Source organism: Sebastes fasciatus, chromosome 5, assembly GCF_043250625.1.
Source record: "Sebastes fasciatus isolate fSebFas1 chromosome 5, fSebFas1.pri, whole genome shotgun sequence".
In the NCBI taxonomy this organism is placed as follows: Eukaryota; Metazoa; Chordata; class Actinopteri; order Perciformes; family Sebastidae; genus Sebastes; species Sebastes fasciatus.
The window spans coordinates 2,153,377-2,179,039 of record NC_133799.1 but is presented as its reverse complement, the minus strand read 5'-3'; the positions used below and the strand labels follow the sequence as shown (position 1 = coordinate 2,179,039).

Here is a 25,663-nt window from a genome sequence, read left to right as displayed (position 1 = left end):
TTGACTGATTAGTCGTTTTGGTCTCAGTCAACTAAGATTTCCTTAGTCGTTTTTTATGCTTTTTTCATGCTGAGTGACTTCTTTCTAAGAACCTTCTGAGCTCATCTCACCAGATTTAAAGTGGTGCTTTTCTGTGATTCTTTGTGGAGAAACTCAGTTTCACAGATCTGTCGATTAAATTTACTACAGCATCGGGTATCAAAGCAAAAAAAACAACTAATTGACTAAAGAAATCCTCGTAGACTGAGACCAAAACGACGGATTAGTTGACTCAGAGGGTGCAGCCGTGCATGTTTTGTTTCCAGCTTCTAAACTGTGAGGACGTTTCTACAGTTTAAAAATCACTGCAAATTCAATTTGTTTCGATTTTAGACTGTTGGTCGGACCAAACAAACAAACAATCTCACTGGGTCACGTCGGGCTCTGGGAAACTATTTATAGACAATATTCATAATTTTAGTGATGAAATATGAGAAAATAAGCTTAATAGTAGGACTGTGCTCGAACCAAAGAAATGGACATATTTCAAATTCTTAGTCGACCAAGAATTTGAAATATGTGTGTCGTAGTTTCCCAGAGCTCAGCGTGACCCGTTCAGTGTTTAAAATCCTAACAAACTGAATTGAATTCAAAAATGAAGCTGGAACCAAAACATGTCTGCAAGAAAAATGATTTCAACAATGTTTTGATTATCGGTTATCAAAGATTCATTTTCTGTCTATCAACTAAATATTTGACTTATTTGTTTTTAGCTCTACAGAAAACTATTTTGCAAACCATGCTGCTGTATTTTTGCTTTTCCTCTAGTTTCAGGCAGTCATTGTTTTCAATTCATTTCCATCACAGAGAACATTAAAGCGAGTAGGTAGAGAAGATTTCATGTCCTGATCATCCTGGTCAAAATAATTATGATTCATGCTATTATCCTGATAATCATCACAATATGCTTAAACTCTTAAAATGTCACTGAAACATACTGAAATCACTTCACCTGACATTTTATGTTTCACTTCTCTACCATGACAGCGAGCTAGACAGCTTTTTAAATTGCGATCAACTTATTGTGAGTTTCTTTTTTTATCACGATCTGCGATAAAATCCTCTATCGTCCCGTAACTAAAAGCCAGACTATGTAGTTGGGAAGAAAGGAAGAAATAACACAGTCTAACTCTTACAAATGAAAAGTTAAATTCATAGGTAATAAAATGTTCACTCAGGAGTTTAACTGTTCAGCCTCACTGCTTCTGATATGACCAGACGTTTATGTTAATGATGGTGAACTTTAGCAAGATATAAAGGACATTAATGACTTCTGGGCTTTTCTCCTCTTGTGCTACTTTTACTCTTCGTTTCAGCCTTCATCATTAGTCTATCATTTATCACTCAGGGCCACAATAGCAGCTGTTAAACACAAGTTCTAGGGAGTCCCTTTAAGTCAAACTGCAGAACTACACAACGATGATGTGACTATGACGACAGACTTGATGTTCACTGTTCAAAAGTCTGCTAATTATTTTTTATACGGTGCAGAAATGAGTGTAAACCAATGTCTGCCTGGAGCAGGAGGAAACTAATCAACACAAATGAGAAGTAAACATGATTTATAGTTAAAGAGCTCAAACTTGCAGGTAGTTTTCTCACTGACGCTTTCAAAACCTCATCATACAAAGTGTGTAAAAAACAGAAAATAACATTTCAGATTAAAACTATCATTTCTCTGCACCACCTCAAAGATAGAATTATATTCACATTAATTATAGATCTGTTTTCCACTGCCTGTAGAGCTACTCCGTCAGAGTGATTTCTGCTGACCCATCAACGGCTCATAAACATATTTTTCCAGCTCGGCTGAACGCAGCAGGTCTGCGTCCTCCGTTCGGTCCCGCGGGGGTCAGCTCAGCTGCTCCCGGCGATCGCAGCCCATTGTGTGTCTCTGTGTGGGTGTCAGGAAGTTGAGGCATTGAGCTGTGCTTCCTTCCTGTCCGGCCTGGATCGCCGCCGCCGCCGCCAACGCCACACGGGGGTGATTGACACTCAGCTCTCTGAGCTGCAGGATGCCTGCTGGATCACTCCTGCTCTCAGAGCTGACTTCTGGGTCATTGTGTCACACAGAATCACAGATGGTGTGTTTCCTCCGGGAGATGTATGATGACATAGAAGATTTGAAACTGTAAATAAATATAATCTCTGCTATGTGTCAAAACACGGGAATCTCCCATCATGAAGGTGTGTTGAGTCATGAGTGAGCAGATTGACAGAGGAAGGATCTTTAAGTCTGGTCTGTGTTGACACGTCTTCCTGCTCGGCCGTCTGCTCACAGAACAGACACTTTATTACTGAGCAGGCAAATCAATTGTTGTGCTGATTTCACAGACTTACAGTACAGTAAATGTTTCCCTTAATGTTTCATCATGTGATTATGATAACAGCCGGCTGCATAACGGACGGTTAAACGTTCAGTTGGACGTCTCCGCTGTGTGAGCGACTCACTACGTCACATTTAAATACTTTGAATGGTGTGATTCTCCTGGTTCTACTGGAGCTAGCTGTCAGGTTGGAGGTGAACTCTCTGGTATGTGTTGTTGTGTCTATAGTGACATGTTGAGCTCTGCTGACTGACTGTTTGCTGTAGAACCAGTCTGGTTGAAGAAGGTGTGTCCGTGTTCAAGATAAAACTTTACGGATCTCAGCTCTGATAGAGTTGTCACATCCAGGATTTATACGCACATGTTGATCCTGGTTTCTTCATGGTATTTAGTCATACTCGTTGGTCCACCACTTTGGTCCTGACTGAAATATCTCAATAACTACAGGATGTGTTGTCATTGAATCTTTTGGGGGACATTCGTGGTCCTCAGAGGATGAATCCTCCTGACTGTGGTGATCCCCTGACTTCATAATGCAGGTTCAATATTTAACTTTAGGATTGACTGGTGCACAAAAGAGTGTTTCTAATATGGAGCAGCTCTCCTCTCGTTCATATTTAATAAACACATATATCAGCACATGTTTTCACTAGAAAAATGTATGTTTATAAAAACATTTTAGCAGCGTTAATCCACTGTTGCCAAAAGAAAAGAAGAAGCTTGTCTCTGTTGGATGGTTTGTCATCAGTCAGCCTTCATGTTGAAGCTAAAACAGACCGTTGGACCTCCTTCTGTGTGTCTTGGCCTCATAATAATAATAATAAATGTCAGTTTTGCCTCACTGACTGTCTGCAATTATCATAGTTACTATTTGGAGGATGTACTCTAATATGATTTAAGTGATACATTTATTTATTTTTTATTTAACCAGATAAAAATCAGATTAGATAAAATCTCTTTCTGAATGGTGATCTGGTGAAGAAGGCAGCTATGTCGGTACACGTCATACAATAAAACACAAAACAACAGATCACAAATGGTTCAGAGTAAAACCAATGTCCACGCGTCAAAAGAAGACATTAAATATACACATGATATCGTAACAAGAACAATTCATGGTAAAAAAACGTTTTTTAAGTCTAGTTTTAATAACTGTAATATTTCAATTTGTATTTTGCTTACATGCAAATGATCCATAAGTCAGTCAGACCTACATTAAACCTAGCGCAGGTTGCTATTCCAGTGTAGAAATACTGGTCTGTTATTCCAGGTTGCTTTATTTCAGAGACACATGTAGATTTAGGCTGCATTCACATTCACACCAGTTCCGCAAGTCCTCCCATTCATTTTTAATGGCGGTAGTGCTTTCGGGCTTTGGCTGCTGCTGTGGGAGCCGTAGAGGGTGGGCAAAAGATACGCAGCGGCCTGAAGCAGAAAAGTAGAAACAGAATCAACCTTTGGAGAAACACAACCTGACGTCACGCTGCGGTGGCCGATCACGTAACCGGCAATCCAGAGCTGTAGAACCAGCCATGAGGGAACAAAAGACGTTAATCGTCGTGCAGTTTGATGGGCCGTTAAAGTGACTCTCCCACAGCGCCGCACAACCCTGCGGTGAATCGCCACAACGCCTGATCTGGTGTGAATGTAGCCTCAGTCATAGAGGAGCTCATGTTCACTTCAACACATCTATAAACTGTCTGACTTTTCAACCTTTACTCCAAGAGAAAATGTCCTTCAGTTGTTTTTTAGGGTATTTTTCCCTCGCTTGTCCTTCATAATCCTAATCTCCTTTACTCCCCCAGCAGTCATTGTACCTCTAATCAAGAGAGGAGCTACTGGATAAACAGATCCACTGAGCTGCTGATCCTTTACAGACTGCTTCTTTTGTAGCTTCATTCTGTCATGTTGCTCGACACATTACCTCGACCCCGGTGTGAAATAATCACATGTTTAAGATTACTCTGGTCCTGGCTGGATTATACGGAGGCCCTGAGAGGCAACTGAGAAAAAAACATTGTTTATTCATTTTCTAGGTCCGATCTCCTCATCTGTTTAGGACTTAAGAACAGGTGAAAATAAAGGTTTTTGCAGGCTTACATTTATTTATCTTTCTCAGATGTATTCATATATTTGTGAAACAGGTGGGAAAATGCTTTGGCAGATGAAATTATTTTGTGTTTGTTGTTGTAATACTAATTGTGGCCACAAGAGCCCAAAGTGCACCACTACCTCATGTTGTAAATAAAAGCATCCATGATTGTGTTTAAAGTGCATGAAGTGAAACTCACCTATAAGAAAACATGAATGCTCTTAAGGCCCAGACACACCAACACACCAGACACACCAACACACCAGACACACCAACCCGACATCAGAGAACCAGCAGCGATGATCCTTTGTCTCGGCCAAAAAGTTGCACTCGAACAAACCTCAAAGACGTTCTGATACGTTCTGATACGTTCTGATACGTTATGATACGTTATGATACGTTCTGATACGTTCTGATACGTTCTGATACGTTATGATACGTTATGATACGTACATGAAACAAAGCGGCGTTTGCCGACCATTTTTCCCACCACTCTCGCTCACCACTTAGTCTCATTCCAGATGTTCATGTCGTTGTGAAAATATCTGGAATGATCAGATGAGATGAAAAATGAGAAGAGCCGTCTGTGTTTGTGTCCTCTTGACTTTACTCATCGGCTTGCTTTCCTCACTTCCGTTTCTCTTCTCGTGCACTGATTGGTTTAAGCTGAACAGCCAATCAGATTGATTTCTCTTGCCAACGAGCTCCGCCGCCGATTCAACATGCTCATTGGACCGGAAAAAACCCTGACACGGGCAGGCTAGAGCCGACGGTGAGGGACACATCGCCAAAACTAGACCGACAGACGCTCACCGACACCGACCCCAAACTGTCCGACGGCCGACCGTCGGCTTGGTGTGTCGGGACCTTTAGCTCTATTGAGAACATGAGGTAATGGTGCACTTCAGACTCTTGTGGCCGAAACGAGTATTACAACAACAAACACTGGCAAAAAATGATCCTGGCAACAATCACCTGCCGAAACTAGTTTCACCTGTTTTCACAGATGAAAAAAACCTTTCAGGAAACACTTGTTTTGCCAACCTGTTCTTGAGTCATAAACATCAGATAGAAAACTATGTAGATCAGACTTAGAAAATGGATCACCAGAATTATTTTTCTCTCACTTGCCTCTCAGAGCTTCCGTAGTTTTATGTTTCTGAAAAGAGGAACACACTGGAGGCAGTATGAAAGATGATATTTAATGTAATCTATCACTTAAAGCTTGTCCATAGTCCATAGTTAAACTGATTCTGTCTGTCTCAGGTGACGGAGTTGTGTGGAGCGAAGCGTCTGGGCTACTTCGGTACGCCTCAGTTCTTCGTGGCGCTGAAGCTGCTGGCGGCGGCCCAGTCGGCGCTGCCCGTCCACCTGGAGAGCGTGACGGCCAGTAAGTCTGCTGCTCGGAGAGGAGGAGGAGGGGATCAGGAGATTATCTGAACATGGTCAGGATTTGGTTCTAATCTGGATGAGAAGGGGGAGTCGCGTGGAAAGGGCTAAGTGGGTTTGCCCTTATTAACGAGAACGCACAATCAGTCAGTCGCACCCGAGAAAATCTGTTTTCTACACAACACATGAGGGATTGTTATTATAAACGTTCATATTCAGCGTGGTGAGGTTCAGTAGGAGCTCACCTCGGCAGAATGAGACACGTAAAGACGCTCATCCAGATTAGTCTAAATCTAGATGGGTCAAAGGTCGTCAGACAGGAAGCTCCTGATCTTCTTCTTCTTCTACTTTAAACATGTTTGACTTTTATTCACGAGAAAGATAAAGAAGCCTCGTGTCTCCCTTCAGATCTACCTCTGCCCAGATTCGTTGGGCTGAAGAATGAACCCGAGATGAGATACGCAGTCGTCCCTCCCAGCATAGAGGGTCAGGGGGCTCAGTGTGGGACTGCACCCGGCTCCGGGTCCTGGACTCCAGCAGACCGGAGCTCCTTCAGACACCTGGAGGCCAACGTGGACAAGCAGGTGAGCTGGGGGGGACTTCTGATGGGTCGACCTCAGAACCCCTAACCCCGTTAAACGCAACACAGATCAGACATTACAGTGGTTTTAAGACAAAAACAAATATTTTTATTTACATAAATAACTGTAAAATCAATAAACTATGGTCCCTGATATTGTTGGCTTAAAAGTGTTTAGTCAGTTTCACTACAATTTACGCTTTTATTAACAAATAAATGCGACCGGGCAGATGGAAAGTATGGAGAGTAATTTACGGTTCAGACTACACGATATCAGCCCGATTACATCCCGACGGGGCCGTCGTAGGGTCTCTACTCGGATCGGGAACGATAAACGAGCGTCGTGTGCGACAATCGATCGTTTTATCTCGTGTTGTGTGTCATAGTACACGACAACCACGCCGCGTCTCGGACGTCTCACGACAGAAAGTCTAGCATGTTTGATTTTTTTTGTTTTGCTTTCCACGACGTGTTCCGTCGCGGCCGTGAATTTGACCGGCTGAGCAGAGACGCCAACTGCTGTCGGACCTCGCGGAAGGATATTTAATCTAGGTTGTAAAGTAAAGGGAGTAAAAAACACCACCGCCGTTGCGTCTTTGCGTCATGGAGCATCCCGTTGCGTGCCCGCTTTAGCTCCTCCCTGTGAATTATATTTGTATTGTTTGAGCCGCGGTAAGCCCGTATATTAAAAGAAGGCGGTGCCGGGAGAGTGTGTTTTGTCGGAACAGGGGACCGACGTGTAGTCCGTCATGTAGCGTGTCCAAGTCAGGACAAGAATTTATGACTCTCAATCGTCTAATCTGACATAGTGACCATCGTAACCGTCAAAAAGATCCTGTAGTCTGATCCTGGTGTTACAGGGATGGAAAGTGGATTTATTTATTTATTTATTTGTTCAGTTTTTACCTCATTGCAGAAAATGAGGAAGGGGCGCCCACCGGCATTTTTATTTGTCAATTTATTTTTATTTATTTTCTTTTAGAGGGCGACCAGCGTCCCCCAGAAAGTGGCGCCCCAGGCGACCGCTTACATGGCCTACGCCTTCAGCCGGCCTTGGCTTTTTTTTCTTAGGAAGGTTCCTAACGGAGTGAAATGACCCTCTCAGTATCTCAGTAGCAGCCGTGATGAGAGCTGTTTGAAGCCTCTAAACGTTGAGGAAAGGAGCTTCAATGCTTCCTTTCTTATCTCCTTTAGCAGAGGAAACACTGAAGCATCCTTTATCAAAAGGAAAGGAGATAATGCCGTCCCACAGTTCCCTGCGGCCGCTTTTAACTTTTAAAGCGACGCACCATTCTGCCGTTTATGAAAACAAAGGATATGCTTATCTTGCATATTATTTTCATACAGTCACAGTAACAACCATTTAGTTTAACTTTATTTCTATTTATTTATGTCGAACAGAAGAAACAAATAAGTGAAAAACAAAACAAGAATAACAAATCAAAAGAACGGTAAACAAATAATCAACATAAATAAATATTACGTCTGAAAAGGAGTAAGAAGAAATATACATTTATGGGCTCTACTCCTTCACCATAACTAAAAATAATAACTCAATATTTATCATGTAAACTTTGTGGTAAGTTATTCCTTTGTTTATTTCAGTTCCAACCTCGGTAATGACATTATTATTTTTCCCCGGTTGTCCGCGTTAGGTCAGATAATCCTTTATTATCTGTTGATGTAAAGTGCGGTTGTCTTTTCCTAAATCCTTCTGAACTCTCCTTCTCATCTTTCCTTGACCTCATGACGTTTTCCATCGAGGTCAAAGGAGAAGTGGTTAGGAGAAGTGGTTAGGAGACGACGTTAGGACGACCGCAGCCCTCGTCTCAAAGTTACTCTGTGACACGTCAGATTTAAATGTGTCATTGTGAGAGTAAAGCACGGATCACTGTTCAGATGTCTTGGAGCGCAACACTGAGTGGGAAACGTTGAGAGTTGAACAGGAGCGGTACGCTGAGCAGAGGCATTCCAGTCGGCTGTAATCATCGGAGCAGAAAGGCCTCGTTGTTGAGAGATTAGAGCAGAAGGACGAGCTTCAAGGTTCAACACCGGCCACAAGTATGTAGTACAGAACATGAACCTGATGAAAACCTTGATGTGGACTCTGCAGAGCAGCTTAAGACCACGACCATGAAGCTCTCTGTGTTTCTCAGTATAGGGGAGTTGTGGTGTCTGGTGTGTGTAGTGACTTTCCGCTGATGCCTGCAGGTGAGCTCGCCACCAGGAGCTCCCTTCATGTACTTTTGTGCAAATGTTTTGACGCTAATCCTTCCTCTGAACGCCGAGGTTCTTTTTTATCTGGAGCGTCGACTCCAGACACTTTCCTTGGACTCTTCTTAGGCTTATCCGCCATAGCTGCTGCTATATGGAAGACGGAACTTGCCAAAATCATAAATAAATGACTCCATAAATAAATAAACATGCCATAAAATGAACCAAAAATAATATTAAAAATAAATATTGGCATTAATTAATCAATAGAGTGTGACATTAATTGCTATTTATATTTTAATTTATTTATATTTTTATTGCTTCCCCTATTTATCTACTCTTCTATTAATTTTCATTTTTATTTAATTTTTTATTAATGTTTAAATTTATTTATTATTACATTGTACATATTTATTTAGGTATTTATTTTTGCATTTAATTTCGATTTTTTTATTTATTCATTATTAGATTGTATATATTTATTTATGCATTTCTTTTTGCATTCATTTTTAATTTAATTTATATTTATCTTTAAATTTATTTATTCATTATTAGATTGTATGTATTTATTTATGTATTTATTTTTGCATTTCTTTTGCATTTAATTTAGATTTTTTTTAAAATGTATTTATTCATTATTATATGTATTTATTGATGCATGATTTGCATAATTTTTTTATTTTATCAGGTTTCTTTCTCCATACATCCACATATCTTCCCATATGGTAATTAGTCTCACTGCCAGAGGGGGAGACAAAAGCTCTGCACTCCAGCTTTAAAATAATAGTCAGGCTTTGCTCGCTGTACTCGTATCTCCTCTTCATACTGCCCATTAAAACATCCGTCCTAAGGGGATTCTAATGTGATTCTAATGTGATTCTAATGTGATTCTAATGTGATTCTAATGTGAGTGATCGGGGACGAAATGCTCAGTGTTTCTCTGATGAGCTGCAGTGGAAGGAGAGTAACTAAAATATTGTACTAAAATGAGACCGCTGAAGATTAACTTCAGATTAACTTCTGATGTCTGAATAATTTATCATAATCCCCTCAAAAGTAGAACATGAGGCCGTCCTGGTGGTGAAGATGTAAAGGAAGCCATATTATACTAGTATATTATACTATATTATATATAACAACACCGTGCCATGAAACATTGTCTCCGGATGGTTCCAGGTACAAAACAGAGACTTTAGTTTATCCTCCAGCTTCACCAGACCTCAATGCAAGAGGTCACAGTTTGGGCACGAGTTGGAACAGACTGTTATTAACATTAATGTACCTCTGAAAATGTGCATCACCCTGCAGTCACACTGTCACGTTCTAATAATAATAATGATAATAATAATAATAATGATAATTAGTGGGAGTGTTTCCAGTAATATTATATGATATCTGTTCCAGTATTAACCAGCAGTATAATGCATTGAGGCTGCTTCTAGTTCTGTGTATGTAAAATAATAAATCTTGTGTCTGTGAAGGAACCCTGGTCTCCACCACGATCACCGTGCAGTTCACCGCCTCGCTCCCCCCCGCTGACCTACCGCGGCTACGCCTACGCCACGCAGAGAAACGGCGCTGACGCACAGATCGGTAAGACGGAGATAGAACGCATCGGTTTGTTTTAAAGTTTAAAGTTACACTGGTCAGGCTGGAGGACTTTCTTTTTCTTTTCTTTTTTCAATTATGACTTTTATTATTTCATATATATATATATTTATGAATAATTAGTATAAAAGACATAAAACACATACACAGGTATAAATAGAGAAAAAAGGCAGTCCAAAGTGATTTACAGATGAATATTCACTATACATATATAGATATATATATATCTATATATATATAGATATATATATATATAGATAAATAGATATAAATAAAATAAATAATTAAATTAATTTAAAATAATAAATAAGTATTTAAAGACCAGAACACATAAACATCACGTATCAATAAAATAGAAATTGTAAACGCTACATTAAAAAAAAACATTTATATACTGTATAATAAAATTATTAATTTAATTTAATTCAAAATAAATAAGTAATTAAAGACTAAAAAATTTTAAAAGCTACATTAACATTAGAAATTAACAATACACCAAAAGAAACAACATTATAATGATATATACTGTATATACTTATACACATACAAAGGCCAGAGGATTTCTAATGTTTCTAATACCTCAGATTTTAGTTTTTATTTCACTCTACAAACTTCCACTGTTGGCAGAAACAACATCACATCTGTTTACATCACCAGGAAATGTCCTGTTTTTATCAAAGTGATAATACTGTTAATTCAGCAGAGGACTAAAAACTGCAAGAAGTGCACGTCTTCACGAGTCATGTATTATAAATTAGAAATGAACTGAAATGTAAAAGCTGAGTTTTTACTGACACCTGTTGCGTCCTCTCCTCTCTCCTGATGTTTTTGATCTGTGAATCTGTCCGATCACATGTTTGAGGGTGTAATAATCGGTGTGTTATTCTCCGTGTGTTTCTCTTCAGCCTACGAAAGCAAACATCCGTCGCGGCCGATGGTCCAGCTGGAGCAGCACTCCTCGCCCAGTAACTACGGCACCAAACCCGCCGTGGAGCATCCTGCCATGGCTCGGGTACAGACGGGCTTTTGTGCAGCTTTTCCATCATAATAAATAATTCTTTATAAAGTCTATATAATGATGTGTCTGCCCAGGCGTCCTCATCAGAGAGGCTGGACCAGCACGGCGTCGTGGACTACTCTGACGACGACCCCTGGAGGATCACAGAGGAACAGCTGGAGTATTACACCAATCAGTTCAAGAGCCTGCAGCCTGACCTGGGGGCTCTCATCCTGGGTATGGACCCCCTCCCATCCCTCCCATCCCTCCCATCCCTCCCTCCCTCCTCCTGCTGCACCTATTTATAAATAAAATATCACATTCAAACTATTTCACCTCTTTCTGACTCTTCTCTAGGAACCATCGCAAAGAACTTCTTCACTAAATCCAAGCTGCCGATACCAGAACTCTCCCACATCTGGTGAGATGACTCATGTTGTCTGTTCTTGTTCTGTTCTGTTCTGTTCTGGGGTCAGTTGGATGTTTATCAGTGCATGAAAAAACAGCATTTGTGCCTGTAGTGTCTGATGTTTCTATGCTTTATGATGATACATGATCATGTTTAAAGGGACTGTTTGTAAGAATCAGAAATGTGTTGTTAACAGCGACACCTGTGGCCGTTAAGTCAACTAAAGTCAGCGTCCTGTTGCTGGCGCTTGTGCTCGCTCTACATAGACATGAAGGAGCATCGCTCAACACAGTGAGGAGACACACGTCAGCTAAAAGCACAATATCACTCTGTATTTCAGCTGCTTGGCAGTAATGTTAGCTGACCAGACGAAGGTCTCTCCATGAATCACTGCTGATCCTAGTGTTGACTTTTCCTGCCTCACTCTCCCGACCGCGGCCGGAGGGAACGGGGGAGACACCGGAGTTTTGGTCGGAGACGATAACGTTTCTGTCTGCGGAGCCCCGTCACTTCACAAGACACGGGAAACCTCTGTTGGTCTGGAGGAGCTGCAGCAGTTATTTCTGCACAAACGTCCACTGAACATTCACTAGATATTCTCAGAGCTAAACTAACTCTTCTGCAGTGTGGAGTGAGCAGCATGCACGTGAGAGGTGGAGAGAGAGAGTGAGAACGAGCGCGGTGTGTGAGTGAAGGCAGGCAGAGGAGCAGAGTACAGCGTCGACTCCGGTCCTGGAGACCAAAGCTACGTTCTCCTCCGCGTCCTCCGACCGCGGCCAACACTGTTTAACAGCTTCACTAGATACAACCAAGAGGTTTTGGTGCTTCACTGGAGTTTGTGTTGGAGTCTGAGTCTGAACAGCGTAAACACACACGAGCGTGCATGATACACCGACCCGGTGATTTATACGTGTAAGAAGTTACAAACAGTCCCTTTAATGAATAAATTAGTGATGAATTGCTATTGGTAAGAGAAGAGCAGATCAGCTGAACCTGGCAATATTATAAAAAATACATATAATTTGTCTATGAATTATAAATTAATTTTTACTTGGGTTTAAATTGAGCTTTTCTTCCAAGGAATTTTCTATTTTTCCTGAAATTAATACAAAATTAAACCGATTATTATTGTATCTGACCCGCCACCACCCCAATTTAATAGCCAATGAAGTAAAATAAAAGTGATAATACTAATAATAATCATAATCTTAGTCAAACAATATTACAATTTTTTTTTTTTTAAAAAGCACTTTAACGACATATAGACAAATAAACAGACAACAACGATAACAAAGCGTTAAAGAGTGGACATGGACACATGTATGTAAACAGACAAATATAAAATAAGGCTAAAGATGTTTTTATTTAGTTTTCTCATCTCCTGTTTGCAGGGAGCTGAGCGACGTGGACCGAGACGGAGCTCTGACGTTCTCTGAGTTCTGCACAGCGTTTCATCTGATTGTGGCGCGTAAGAACGGTTACCCTCTCCCAGAGAGCCTTCCTCCCACCCTGCAGCCGGACTTCATGCAGCAGGAAGAGGACGACGTACCGGATACTCCTGAAGTCAGTAGTGAAGTATGAAGTGGAACAATGTTTGTGTCTCAGCTTTAGTTTGCTGGTTCCTTCAGAATCCAACTCTTTGCTCTGTGCTTGTTTGCAGAGTGCAGAGCCTCTTATTGTGTTTGAGGATGCTGAACTGAGGCCCAGTCACATGGTAAACTACATGTATATACTCTTTAATATAAAGTGAATGTGGAGTCCCTGTGTGGTGCCTGTAGGGGGCAGTACCGAGCTGTTAGTCACATCAACATGTTGAGCCCTGAGCTTGTTCTTCCTAAAATGCTCTGCACTTTTTAAATGATTGAAATGTTTGCAGGCAGTGATGTCGTGATGTTCTGATGATATAACAGATCTTTTCTTTTTTTACTTTGTATTTCTTAGGAGCGGAGCATCATAGAGCAACTCCAGCCAAGTCTGCTCACAACAAAACTAGATCTGAATGAAGAATCATGTAAACAAGGTAACATGAGATGCACCTTTTACCAAAAAACTGAAAAACATTATATTCTAAAATCAGATGCACTTCCTATGAGTGGATCTTTATTTTTAAACTTCAAATCAGAGTATGTCAGGAAAGCATGGTGCATGGTCCTGCTGCTGATGTCTGTATCTCTGTGTCTGCAGATGTCGGTGTGAAGAGGACGACAACATCTCAGGAGAAACGGACTCTATATCTCGGTGCTTTTCCTGAGAGGCCAGGTGATACGAAAAGTAATTTGAACCGTTGTATCATTAAAGTCAATACTTTGTTCCTGTATTCAACTACAAATTCAATAGGGCCAGATTTTAAAACCAGGAAATGTAGATATCCAGCAGCCTATTTAAAACCTGCTTTTTAGCTTTTGGTAATGACGAATGAGAAAACGGTGTGAAAGACATGATTGGCGGTGTCGCTGCCCGATCCAATTTATGATTTAATATGACGGACTTTTCAGAAATTGAAATTGAAACAGCTCAGACATGACAAATAAAATGAGAAGGTAACAATAAGAAATCAACAACGGGCATTATACCCAACACCAGAACAGAGAGACACCACATTAAATAAATCATTATAAACAAATAGAAAGGTTAAAAGAAAACTGATTTGCGGTAAAGAAGGTACAGAGACAGGCTAAGCTGGTTTAGGAAACCCTTGTAATATGGAGGATAGACAGCTTAGGTCTAATATATGCTAAGTAAGGGTCCCAAACTTTATAGAAAGTGTCCAATGAGGAGTGAGGCAGTGAATTCACTGAGACTACACTCCATTATAATGTTATACAAAGACTCTCGTTGGAGCAGCATCCTTGATCGGGAAAAGTCAACAAATTGAATAACCTCCTGTGATTGATATTTATAATATGAGCATCTGGAAGTAGCAGACACACGTCGGGGGTCTAACTCTACTGGAACACCATCAATAACACACAGTTGATCTACAGCAGCAGACCAGGAGCTTCATACTGTAGCTGTGTGTTATGTGTTGATTAAGCTGCTCTACTCAAACATGTAATCACAGTTAGCGGTTCCACGGGGAAGTAGCTGCTTCTCATTTACAACAATTCAAACAAGACCAGAAGTCTGACGTGTCTTTGTTCATTTATCCGTCCTCACAGAGCCGCCGCAGGACCTGGACACACACATGAGGACAAAAACCAGACCGAGGTGAAAACCACCACCTGAATCACGAGTACTCTGAACTCCTGCGTAGCTTTGTAACTTCATTCTACTTTTCATTGTTGTTTTTTCCACCCGTGTGACATCACATCCAGGTCCTACTCCAGCACTTCTATTGAAGATGCGATGAAGAAGGCAGAGGAGCCTCCGACGCCTCCACCCCGACCCCAGAAGACCCACTCCAGAGCCTCCTCGCTGGACCTCAACAAGCTCTTCCAGCAGGGCGCTCCAGGTACGACTCACCTCCACAGACTCACTCAATACGAGCTTTCTAACACGCAGCTCAGAGCACGACCCGCCTGCAGCTACGGAGCATTTTTATTGTGTTTTGTTTGAGACGGTTCTCCTTTTCATGGGACAACAAAAGAGGAAATGGAGCTAGGTGGGTTTTATTGTTCAGTCTGAAAGGTGAGAGAGAGAGTCAGTGTCTGATTATGAGAATATGGGTGTTTATTTGTGTTTAAAATGTGACTCCTGAGAAGCTCCTCTAGTTTACAGCTCAGTGATATTGTGTCTGGATTTTAGGCATAAAGAGTGGATGGTTGCCGCCTCCTCCAGCCCTTCCTCCTCGACCGCCAGCGTCACAGGTAAACCTGGTGTGATTACTGCAGCAGTCCGTGCAATAACATGCTCTTATATCTTTAGTTGTTCCTGTGAACTCCAACTGTACAAATGTCTCATGAATTAATGATGAAGGAAAGCTTCTCATGTCTCTTGTCAGGTTCCTCATTTCATCACCGTTCCAGAGAAAACTCCCCAGAATAAAGTGCAGCAGCCAAACTTTGCAGACTTCAGTCTCTTTAGAGAAGAGGTGAGCATGAAATCAGATTTTTCTTCATTGAGTTGTCTTGTTTGGTGGTTTGCAAATATACTAAAATGTCCCCTGTGAAAAGGGGAAAACATAAGCAGGCAAACTCAAAACTCCTCCCCAGATTGCCAGCATTTTCCGCTCCCGGATTTTCCTCCTTCCACCTGCCAAAATGAAAAATAAATGAATAAATAAATAAATGACTCAATAAATAAATAAATATATCATTAAATGTAGCAAAAGTAATATCAAAAAGAAATGTAGCCATTAATTAATTAACAAAATGTGACATAAATTTATATTTCTGGTTTAATTTGCTTCTTTATTTATTTATCTTTGTAATAATTATCTTATTTATTTACTCTTCTGTTTAATTTTCCCTTTTATTTATGTATGTATTTATTTGTATAAATTTATTCATTTATTTTTGCATATATTTTTACTATTTATTTGTTTTTGCCGTTATTTATTTATTTTATATTTATTTATTTATTTATGCACGATTTTCCCTCCCTCAAATCCTTCCTCCATTACTGACTTTATTACGCCGTCTTTTTAATCCCTGGTGGTTTGTATTTATTGAATCCAGCAGACATGCCCTCTCACTCACTACTCTCTCCTCTCCATCGTGTGCAGTATCATCAGTCCTCTGTCTTCCCACAGGATGTTTCACATCTTAATTAAAACCAAAAAGACTTGAGGAATCACCTGTATGTATGTTTGTATTCACTTAGTAAGACAAAGTGAAACTCATACCATCCTGAACCCCTCAGAGAGACGAGAGTGAACTACAGGAGTAGTTAATAACAGCTTCCTCAACATAAAACACGTCAATCTGAAGTTAAGGGTGAATATTTGATACCAGCGTTAGCAGGAAACTCTCAGGAGCAGTTCAGTTTACAGTTATACTGAATGGAAAAACAGACTGCAGACACACATACCTATATATACTGTTCATTCTTTCTTCATTTCATTCTGTTTTTGTCACTTTATTTTACTTCACTTGACTTATCCACCAACTGCAAACATTTACTGTACTTTCTCTGTACTCTATTTCACTTAATTTATCTTAAGCTCTCTTTACTTCACTTTACTTCACCTTCACTTCACTTCACTTTACTTTACTTCACCTACGCTTCACTTCACTTAACTTCACTTTGCTTTACTTCACCTACACTTTACTTCACTTTACTTTACTTCACTTTACTTCACTTTACTTTACTTCACTTCACTTCACTTCACTTCACTTTACTTTACTTTACTTTACTTTACTTTACTTTACTTTACTTTACTTAACTTCACTTTACTTCATTTTCGCTTCACTTTACTTTACTTCGCTTCCCTTTAATTTGCTTCGGTTTTACTTCACTTTACTTCGCTTCACTGTACTTTGCTTTGCTTTCGCTTCACTTTACTTCACTTTCACTTTACTGTACTTTACTTCACTTTACTTCACTTTACTTTACTTTACTTCACCTACACTTTACTTCACTTTACTTTACTTCACCTTCGCTTCACTTCACTTTACTTCACCTTCACTTTACTTCACTTTACTTTACTTTACTTCACTTTACTTCGCTTCACTTCACTTTACTTTACTTCGCTTCCCTTTAATTTGCTTTGCTTTCACTTCACTTTACTTTACTTTACTTCGCTTTACTTTACTTCACTTTCACTTTCACTTAACTGTTCTATACTTCACTTCACTTTACTTTACTTTACTTCGCTTTACTTTACTTCACTTTCACTTTCACTTAACTGTTCTATACTTCACTTCACTTTACTTTACTTTACTTCACTTTATTTTACTTTACTTCACTTCACTTTACTTTACTTTACTTGAATTTGCTTTACTTTACCTCACTTTACTTTACTTTACTTTACTTTACTTTACTTTACTTTACTTCGCTTTACCTCACTTCACTTTACTTTACTTTACTTTACTTTACTTTACTTTACTTCGCTTTACCTCACTTCACTTTACTTTACTTTACTTCACCTTACTTCACCTCACTTTCGCTTCGTTTCACTTGACTTTACTAGTGAATACAGTCAGACTAGTCAGACTCACTGGTTGTGCTACAGGCGGCTGTAGTCTTTATTATTGGATGTTGGTTTGTATCAGTTAAATGAGTCCGGTAGTATTATATATATTATAAAGCTCTCGTCTGTGTGACAACGACAGTGTGTTCCTTCACTTCACTTTACTTTACTTTACTAGTGAATACAGTCTTTATTATTGGCTGTTGGTTTATCTCAGTTAAATGAGTCCGGTAGTGAAGATGTTAAAGAAGCTCTCGTCTGTGTGACAACGACCGTATGTTCCTTCAGGCCTCACATATCTGCAGTGAAGCGGCCGTGAGCTGCTGCTGCTGCACGGCTGAGATGTGACCACACAGCCTGCTGATGGAGCTCCTGTGGTTTACTGCCGCTGGAGCAGCTCCTCCACTACCTTCTTTAAACGTTTCCATGCTGCGGTTGTTTCACAGCGAATCTGAGGCTCGTTTATTCGTGTGTCTGCTCTTCATGTCAGCTGCGTTTGCTCAGCAAAAAAACAAAAACGCATTTTTAGCTTTTTTTTCGGGTACAATTTACAGCGGCGGCGTTAAGCCTGTTTAACCCATCAGGAAAGAGCCCAGGCATTTCAACGGGCGCCGCAATGGAGACGGCAGCAGCCCGTAGAAATTAGTGGATCAAATTCACTAAATCCAACATTAACAGATGGGAAATAGAGAAAGTACAGAAGGTGCTGCGAGCTGAGAAATGCCTTCAACGTTCTTAACAAGTAATCTTAACCCTCTGAGACCAACTTTACTGTCTTTCATTTGAATATTTCTGCATCCTGGGGTCCCTAAACAGTCGTGAATCACATAAACTGGGTCTCGCTGTAAAGCTGAGACTCTGGTGGATCCAATGAGCCCAACTGTATTCATGTGTGATGATGTTAGTCCCCATAGGAGACATTTCATTGACCTCCCTGTATAAAATGACCTGTGGTGACCTCTAGGATAATCACAACCTCATGAAACTTTACAGCCACAAACTAGAGACCTAGAGCATTCAGAGGATAGATGGATCAAACTAGAGACCTAGAGCATTCAGAGGATGGATGGATCAAACTAGAGACCTAGAGCATTCAGAGGATAGATGGATCAAACTAGAGACCTAGAGCATTCAGAGGATGGATGGATCAAACTAGAGACCTAGAGCATTCAGAGGATGGATGGATCAAACTAGAGACCTAGAGCATTCAGAGGATGGATGGATCAGACTAGAGATCTAGAGCATTCAGAGGATGGATGGATCAAACTAGAGACCTAGAGCATTCAGAGGATGGATGGATCAAACTAGAGACCTAGAGCATTCAGAGGATGGATGGATTAAACTAGAGACCTAGAGCATTCAGAGGATGGATGGATCAAACTAGAGACCTAGAGCATTCAGAGGATGGATGGATCAAACTAGAGACCTAGAGCATTCAGAGGATGGATGGATCAAACTAGAGACCTAGAGCATTCAGAGGATGGATGGATCAGACTAGAGACCTAGAGCATTCAGAGGATGGATTGATTTCCTAGTTACATTAATAATAAGGGGGTTTCTAAGCATTTTACACAACAGAAGTGCTCGACATCCAATCGCCGAAAAATGCCAATTCGTGCAGAAATCTCCAAAATGTCAAAAAGTTTTTGATCCCAAATCACAGCATGTCTTTTTCTATGGTGTTCCTCAAGGTCTTGGTGTCTTAATGTGGTATTCTGGAGGGATTATTGATCATTTTTATCAATTCTTGATGGATAAAAAATGGTTAAATTTAGCACCAAATCTGTGTAACAAATGGAATCAACCCAAAAAAGTGCTGCAACAGCTTATGAAACATAATAGATCATGGGGATGACCATCATATACTTCCATCATAATGTTCTAAACTTACTTACGTGACACACAGAGCTGCATCTCAAATTAATCTTCAGGTTCTCAGCTTTCAGATGATGTACACCACTTCTATGTGACATCTACTGTTGACCTGCTATCTCCCCCTAAAGACCCCCTAAAGAAAGACTAGAAAGCGTCTCTATTGTGGGTCTCGGAGGGTTTAAGCTAAAATGAAGACCTTCATGTGTCGGGCCTGTCTTCAGACTGTTGCACTGTTCACCTCTCTGCTGAATGAAAGCAGGAGGGGATACTTCATACGTGACGTCTGGAGGAGAATAATGGCTGAAATGCAGCGAGGAGATGCAATAAAAGCCCGTTAATCCATCATGGCTGCCCCTGAGCGGTGCAGGAAGCCCGTCGCGGCCCCTGCAGGGGACCGGGCTGATTTATCCGGGTCAGGGCCGACACATTTCATCCTGCCTCTTTAGCGGTCCTCTCATATTATTTCACCTCATCGTGACATCAACACCAGGAAAATATATTTTATCGTAAATCCTTGCAAATCTCTTTTTGTGTAATTTAATTGGACTCTTTTTGCAGGAGGAGAGCGGTATGAAACCTGAGGACCCGGGTCCACGCTCCAGGTTTGGTCCAAGTACTGAAGACCTGGCGAATGCTTCAAAACAGGTCCGAACTGCTGACACAGTGGGAGATGGTTTTATTTAATATGTCTCTGTTGGAGTGAGGAGGAGGAGGAGGAGGAAGAGGAGGAGGAGGCTAACTCTGATTTCTGAAACTCTCCTTCAGGACGTGATCGGACTTTCTCACATTCAGGTTCCACAGAAGCCGGTCCGCAGGAAGTACCACCCAGAGAGGGAGAACGTGGAGGCCGTCCCTCCACCTGCCATGCCCTTTCCCACCCCCACCAAAGCTGCTCAGAAGTCAGTTAAACATCTCACTCTGTAGTCCTCAAATACAACTCAATCTGACTGAATGTGGGTTTTATTGAGTAGAATTATCCAAAGAGAGACGACTACATGGTGACTCATGTTAAAACTGCTCTAATCAATATCTTTATTATTAAGAATTATAGCCATATCAACTTTATATGTCCCCAAAGTGCCCAAATACAGGTTTAAGAACTTCTTAAAGGCACAATCAGTAGGACTTCCTAATCTCAATCATGTAGTGATCATGAAGTGTGTGCTGGTGTCTGTATCTGCAGAGATTTTCTTATTTTTCTGTGTTTGTGACGTTTCTCGGCGGCTACCTCTATAAAAACGTAGCGACTGGCGGCCTGTACTACGAAGCGAGTTCAACATACCCAGGGTAGCTTCTCCTTATCTGGATTTACTAACCCTAACAAACGAGACCCAGGGTTTCTCAGTCTGGTTATGAGCGCGTTCACATGAACGGGGCGTTGTCTGCAGCATCTGACCAATCACAGACATGGACAAGACTACAGACTACAGACAGACAGGCAGAGCGGCACATTTTACAAAGGAAGGAAGAGTTAACTATATTAGACAAATATGAAGAAGTTAAACACTTAATCCAGATTAACACAGTTGAAGCTGCCAAAAGCAGGAAGGACAGCAGGTGAAAGAAAAACCTCCCGATGTGTGAATGCGTAAATTAACAGATTTATTAATTTAACGGAACTCAAAAGTCAGATATAGTCGTCTAGATGGGACACTTCATTATTGTCTTTGACAAGATTGTTGCCTTTGTGACTATTTCATCCTTCCTGCAGCTGCGTCCCGTCTCCGGCGGTGTGAAACGGACTCAAGACCAAGTAAAAACAATAAATATAAAATCATAATTCAAAGCGGTAAACACCCACAGCATCCAGCCAGCTGTCCTTCCTGCAGTAGTCAGTTTAATCTGTGTTGTTTTTAGTCTGGATTATGACTGTAGCTTCTTCATATGTGTGTAATATTACCATACGATCCCCGCACCGAGCTCTGATTGGTCAGAAGGCGGTGCTTTTATGCGAGTTGATCTCTTATCTGGAACATAACCTGCTCCGGAGCAGGATAGCTGTTCAGCATCAGTTACCATGGTAACGATCTAACCCGGTAAGAAGTGATCCACCTTCGTAGGACGGAAAACCCTGAAGGGTTAACCCTGAAGTTACCTCGCTAACGCCAAATCCTGCTTCGTAGTACAGACCTCTGGTGCCAGATTGTACGCATCCAAGATGCAACCCTGTCTCCGACAAAATGACGTTCCCATACAACTAAACTGCATCCTCTCGTTGGAGGAGGGGGGGTTCGCCTTTGAATGTTGTGTTTAACAAACCGCAACCGACAAATCCTCCTCAGTGTGCCTTTAATAGTACGGCGATGGTTAACCCCTGAAACTCATCCTCCCTGACTCACCGTGATGACTCTAACATGTGTGCTCCTCCTGTCTCCTTATTGAAGTAGAAGGTGACCATCAGTAACGGTGGTGACTGAGAGCGATGGCTGCTTGATTGATGTTAAACTCCTGTGCTTTCATCTGCAGCGCACTAACCCACCGTTACAGAGTTATTTAATCCCATCTCCAAACACCGGGTTTAGACCCAAACATGAAAGAATTGGAGATGTTTATTCATATGTTATCTTAAAGTTGTTCTCTGAACGATGTCAGTTTTGTTATACTGCTTTATCTATTTAGAAAACTAATTCAAAAGTGTATAAAACTTGTCTCTCAGGCTGCCGTCCAAACAGAAGAAGGAGATCCAGCAGGCGATCCGTAAAAACAAGGAAACCAACGCGGTGTTGACGCGCCTCAACAGCGAGCTCCAGCAGCAGCTCAAGGTCAGCATATCTTCTGTTTCTCAACTCGCTGTAGCTGCAACCAGACCAGTTTATGTGCTCGGTATTATCCTGCTGAGGGTGTGGTGGACTACATTAGTGGCTGGCCACAGAGACTTTCTGACATTCCCTGCCCCTCCGCCTCCTCTGGGACAAAAACCAGCTCCACAGCTCGTAGAAACAGACTTTGAAATGCTGACACAAAGAGCGCTCGACTCACAGGACTTTAGGACTTTACACGCCACATGTTCACCACAAGCGTGAGAGCGCGGTAGCGTGGTCGCGTGGTCGCGTTCGTGTTAACACTGTTTGGAAAGTTTGAATTCTGCGCGTTCTCAAATGAGTGCGACAAACAAATGCTCCCGCCGGTGAAAAGCTGCGAGCTCAACTGTCTGCTCCCTCTACCCATCATTCAGAGCTGAACTAATGGATCAGACTGAGCTGTTTGTGTTGGAGATCTGCCTCCAGCTCACACACTCTCCCGTTTGGAACACATGCTGCATGCCTGTCATTCTCCTCGTAAATGATCCAGTAGTGAAACCCCCCACATGCAGCGCTTCTATAGCTTTAATACAACAGAGACTAAAGAATGAAACAGGCTTTGATAATTCATCCTCCACAGGTGATTTGGTAATCTGGGATGTCGTTTATTCTCTCTCTAATTCTGCTAGTGTCTCAGAGCATCTGAGGAATTTTGCAGAGAAAGGCATTTGTGTGTCTTTATATAGACTCCAGCCTTGTTGGAATACCAAACACTGGCATTCACAACTGTCTCCTTTAAAATAGAGCCGGGGCTGGTCAGGCATCCAACGACAACAGGGTGTGTGAGCAGAGAGAGGAGCAGCTCTCCGTGGACTTCTACCCTAAAGCTGAAGTAGCATTAGAAATAAAGACACAGGAGTAGTAACAGCTCAAGACGGTCTTAATCAAAAACATTTTGCTCTTTAATTCAACTTTGATTATTTACTATCAGTCGCTCTGAAGAAGGACGTTTACTGAACACTTTTCATGTTGGACATTCCTCTCTTTTTATGCTGCCAAAATGTCAAGATACCTCCGAATCTAATGAGCATATCGCCATGAGCTCTATTGATTAGTGACCTTATGATCTTTTAATGTAGTGCAGTGGTTCCCAACATGTCTCCAGATATACCACAAGATGATTAAAGATTTAGATTAAAGACACTTTCACCCTCTCAGGCCTCTACAACTCAAATGAAACCTTCTCAAAGAAAAACCACAATAAGACAAAACCTGCTTTAGGGGTCACAATCTATAAAGGCTGGAAACAGCTGAGAATCTAAGTATTCTGTATTGGGGTGTAATAAACATTAAGGACCACTTAAGTGGATCCATCTTGTTATAGACCATCGCTACCACGGCAAACAAAACACATAATGAAACAAACCTTAGTGAGATAGTTAAGCTGGCTCCTCATTAGAGGATCATTTGGCAGATTTTATGTCAGATTCGTCCCTCCCTACAGTCGTCGGGATGTTCCTGATTGAAGGCCGGTCAGAACAGATTATCTGCCCAAATGATTCTGTAGTTTGACGGGTTTACAGACATCATCTTAACGTCACCGAATACCAACTGGATCGGAGTTTCCCTCGATTTTGAATCCTAAACTTTAGTGTGAAAGGAACAGTGATGCAACATGGAGCAGAAACCTGCTACAGCCAATGAGAGCGAGCTGACCGGGAAGCCTTCTACAGAGCGTTGTTGTTGCTGTTGTTAATGTCAGTAACTGTCAGCATCGATTTTGATAAATGAAAATAGGTTGGAGGTGCATGAAACTTCGCTAAAATAGAGGCAGGGCGAGCGGATTTTCAAGCAAGCGACATGTTGTTTTGCTTGTTTGCTGACACACACAGAGCAGGTTAGGACATCTTCACTGGGAACGACTGAAACAATCTGATGTTCGCTGGTTCGCATCATGTGAAGAGGTTTAAGAGGGACTATTCTGATCCTAGGTTTCACTTCCTCCACGGTCTTAATCAAATCTAATAAATAAAGATCTCTTCAGATGGAGTTCCCTGAAGAGAAATCTTATCAAATTTGGGGTCCTTGACACGAAAAAGGTTGAATAGCGCTGTTTCTCGACCATCGTCACCATGGCAAACAAAACCAATGATGTCATTACTGCCTGAGGTGCGTCTCTCGTTCAGCGTGCAGTGATCAAAGGTCACGTTTTTGTTTCGCTTGGCTGCAGGTGGTCCACCAGGAGAGGGTCACCTTGGAGTCCCAGCTGGATCTCCTGCGGCCTCTGACCTCCACGTGACTGCGCCTGTCGTCTGGTTAGAGTCACCGAAATACATCAGTCTCTAAAAAACATGAATGTTTGAGCCAAGATACAGAAAGTTCTTTTGTTTTGTCCCGAATTCTCTTGAAGACTCTTTGATTTCTTTGATGAACAACTCCAGTCTGAGTTACTTTTAATGACATTCTGCAGGATTAAAACATGCATTTATTTTAAAATCACTGTATGATATGCACATGTGAAATATCTTGACTTTCTAACTTATTTTTCTCTTTAGATTTACTCTCCATGAATCTTACTTTGCTTCCAATACATGTAACACTTGTTGGGAACTAGGGTTCTCTCGTCAGTCGATGTATTCAGCGTGTTTCATGTGGTCTAAAGCAAGTGATGGTGCTACAGATTAGTTCCTGAATCTGATTACTTTTTGCACTTAAAGTTTAAAAAGAATGCACATTTGCAAAAGGTTGTAGTTAATGTTTGAAAATGTCACATTACATATGAGTTTGATGTAATTTAGCTGCAGGTTTCCACGTTATTTGATTGTCCGTCGTCACACTGTAGCACCACTAGGACACTGGAGAATGTTGACACTGGATTTGTATGAAATATGGACATTTTACTTGAACATTTGCTCCATCTTTAAATGTAAGCACCGCCTGACTGTTGATTTCTTTTAACCCCCTTTATGTTTATTATCACATGAAGAGCTATTTCTGCACTGCAATTTTGGAAAAAAAAAAGTCCAGAAAAGAAAAGAGCACAATATTCCTGTAATGTTTTTTGCAAGATAGATTTCAAAACAGCTAATGTCCGATGTGGTTTTGATTTTATCTATGCAACGACGTGGTGCTGCTGTAGCTCGCTTCAGACCGTTTACCATCAGGAACAATCAGGAGTTATGGAAGACAAATGAATGATGGCATGCTTGATACTGATGCATGTAAACTGATGTGACTGTAAATTCACCTTGAATCATGCACAACTACTGAGCTCTGAGCTGAAGACAATAATCAAACTAATCAATAAAGTTGTCTATTTTTA

General features: G+C 41.1%; 1 protein-coding gene across 5 annotated transcripts in view; it reads left to right on the top strand.

Moving 5' to 3' along the window:
• reps2 (RALBP1 associated Eps domain containing 2) overlaps positions 1 to 25,663 on the top strand; it is a 27,642-nt gene extending 1,979 nt beyond the window's left edge. Inside the window, exons 2-19 of one of the 5 annotated variants that reach the window (XM_074636803.1) lie at positions 5,725 to 5,848; positions 6,256 to 6,431; positions 10,123 to 10,234; positions 11,155 to 11,261; positions 11,342 to 11,483; positions 11,604 to 11,667; positions 13,047 to 13,230; positions 13,316 to 13,369; positions 13,597 to 13,675; positions 13,840 to 13,926; positions 14,814 to 14,862; positions 14,970 to 15,106; positions 15,400 to 15,461; positions 15,596 to 15,685; positions 20,159 to 20,245; positions 20,393 to 20,499; positions 22,257 to 22,362; positions 24,572 to 25,663. In XM_074636803.1, the coding sequence (XP_074492904.1) occupies positions 5,725 to 5,848; positions 6,256 to 6,431; positions 10,123 to 10,234; positions 11,155 to 11,261; positions 11,342 to 11,483; positions 11,604 to 11,667; positions 13,047 to 13,230; positions 13,316 to 13,369; positions 13,597 to 13,675; positions 13,840 to 13,926; positions 14,814 to 14,862; positions 14,970 to 15,106; positions 15,400 to 15,461; positions 15,596 to 15,685; positions 20,159 to 20,245; positions 20,393 to 20,499; positions 22,257 to 22,362; positions 24,572 to 24,640 (1,836 nt within the window). In that variant the 3' untranslated portion in view covers positions 24,641 to 25,663. Of the gene's footprint in view, positions 1 to 5,724; positions 5,849 to 6,255; positions 6,432 to 10,122; positions 10,235 to 11,154; positions 11,262 to 11,341; positions 11,484 to 11,603; positions 11,668 to 13,046; positions 13,231 to 13,315; positions 13,370 to 13,596; positions 13,676 to 13,839; positions 13,927 to 14,813; positions 14,863 to 14,969; positions 15,107 to 15,399; positions 15,462 to 15,595; positions 15,686 to 20,158; positions 20,246 to 20,365; positions 20,500 to 22,256; positions 22,363 to 24,571 lie in introns of all 5 variants that reach the window. The other 4 variants (XM_074636801.1, XM_074636798.1, XM_074636802.1 and 1 more) reach the window with 4 other exon arrangements.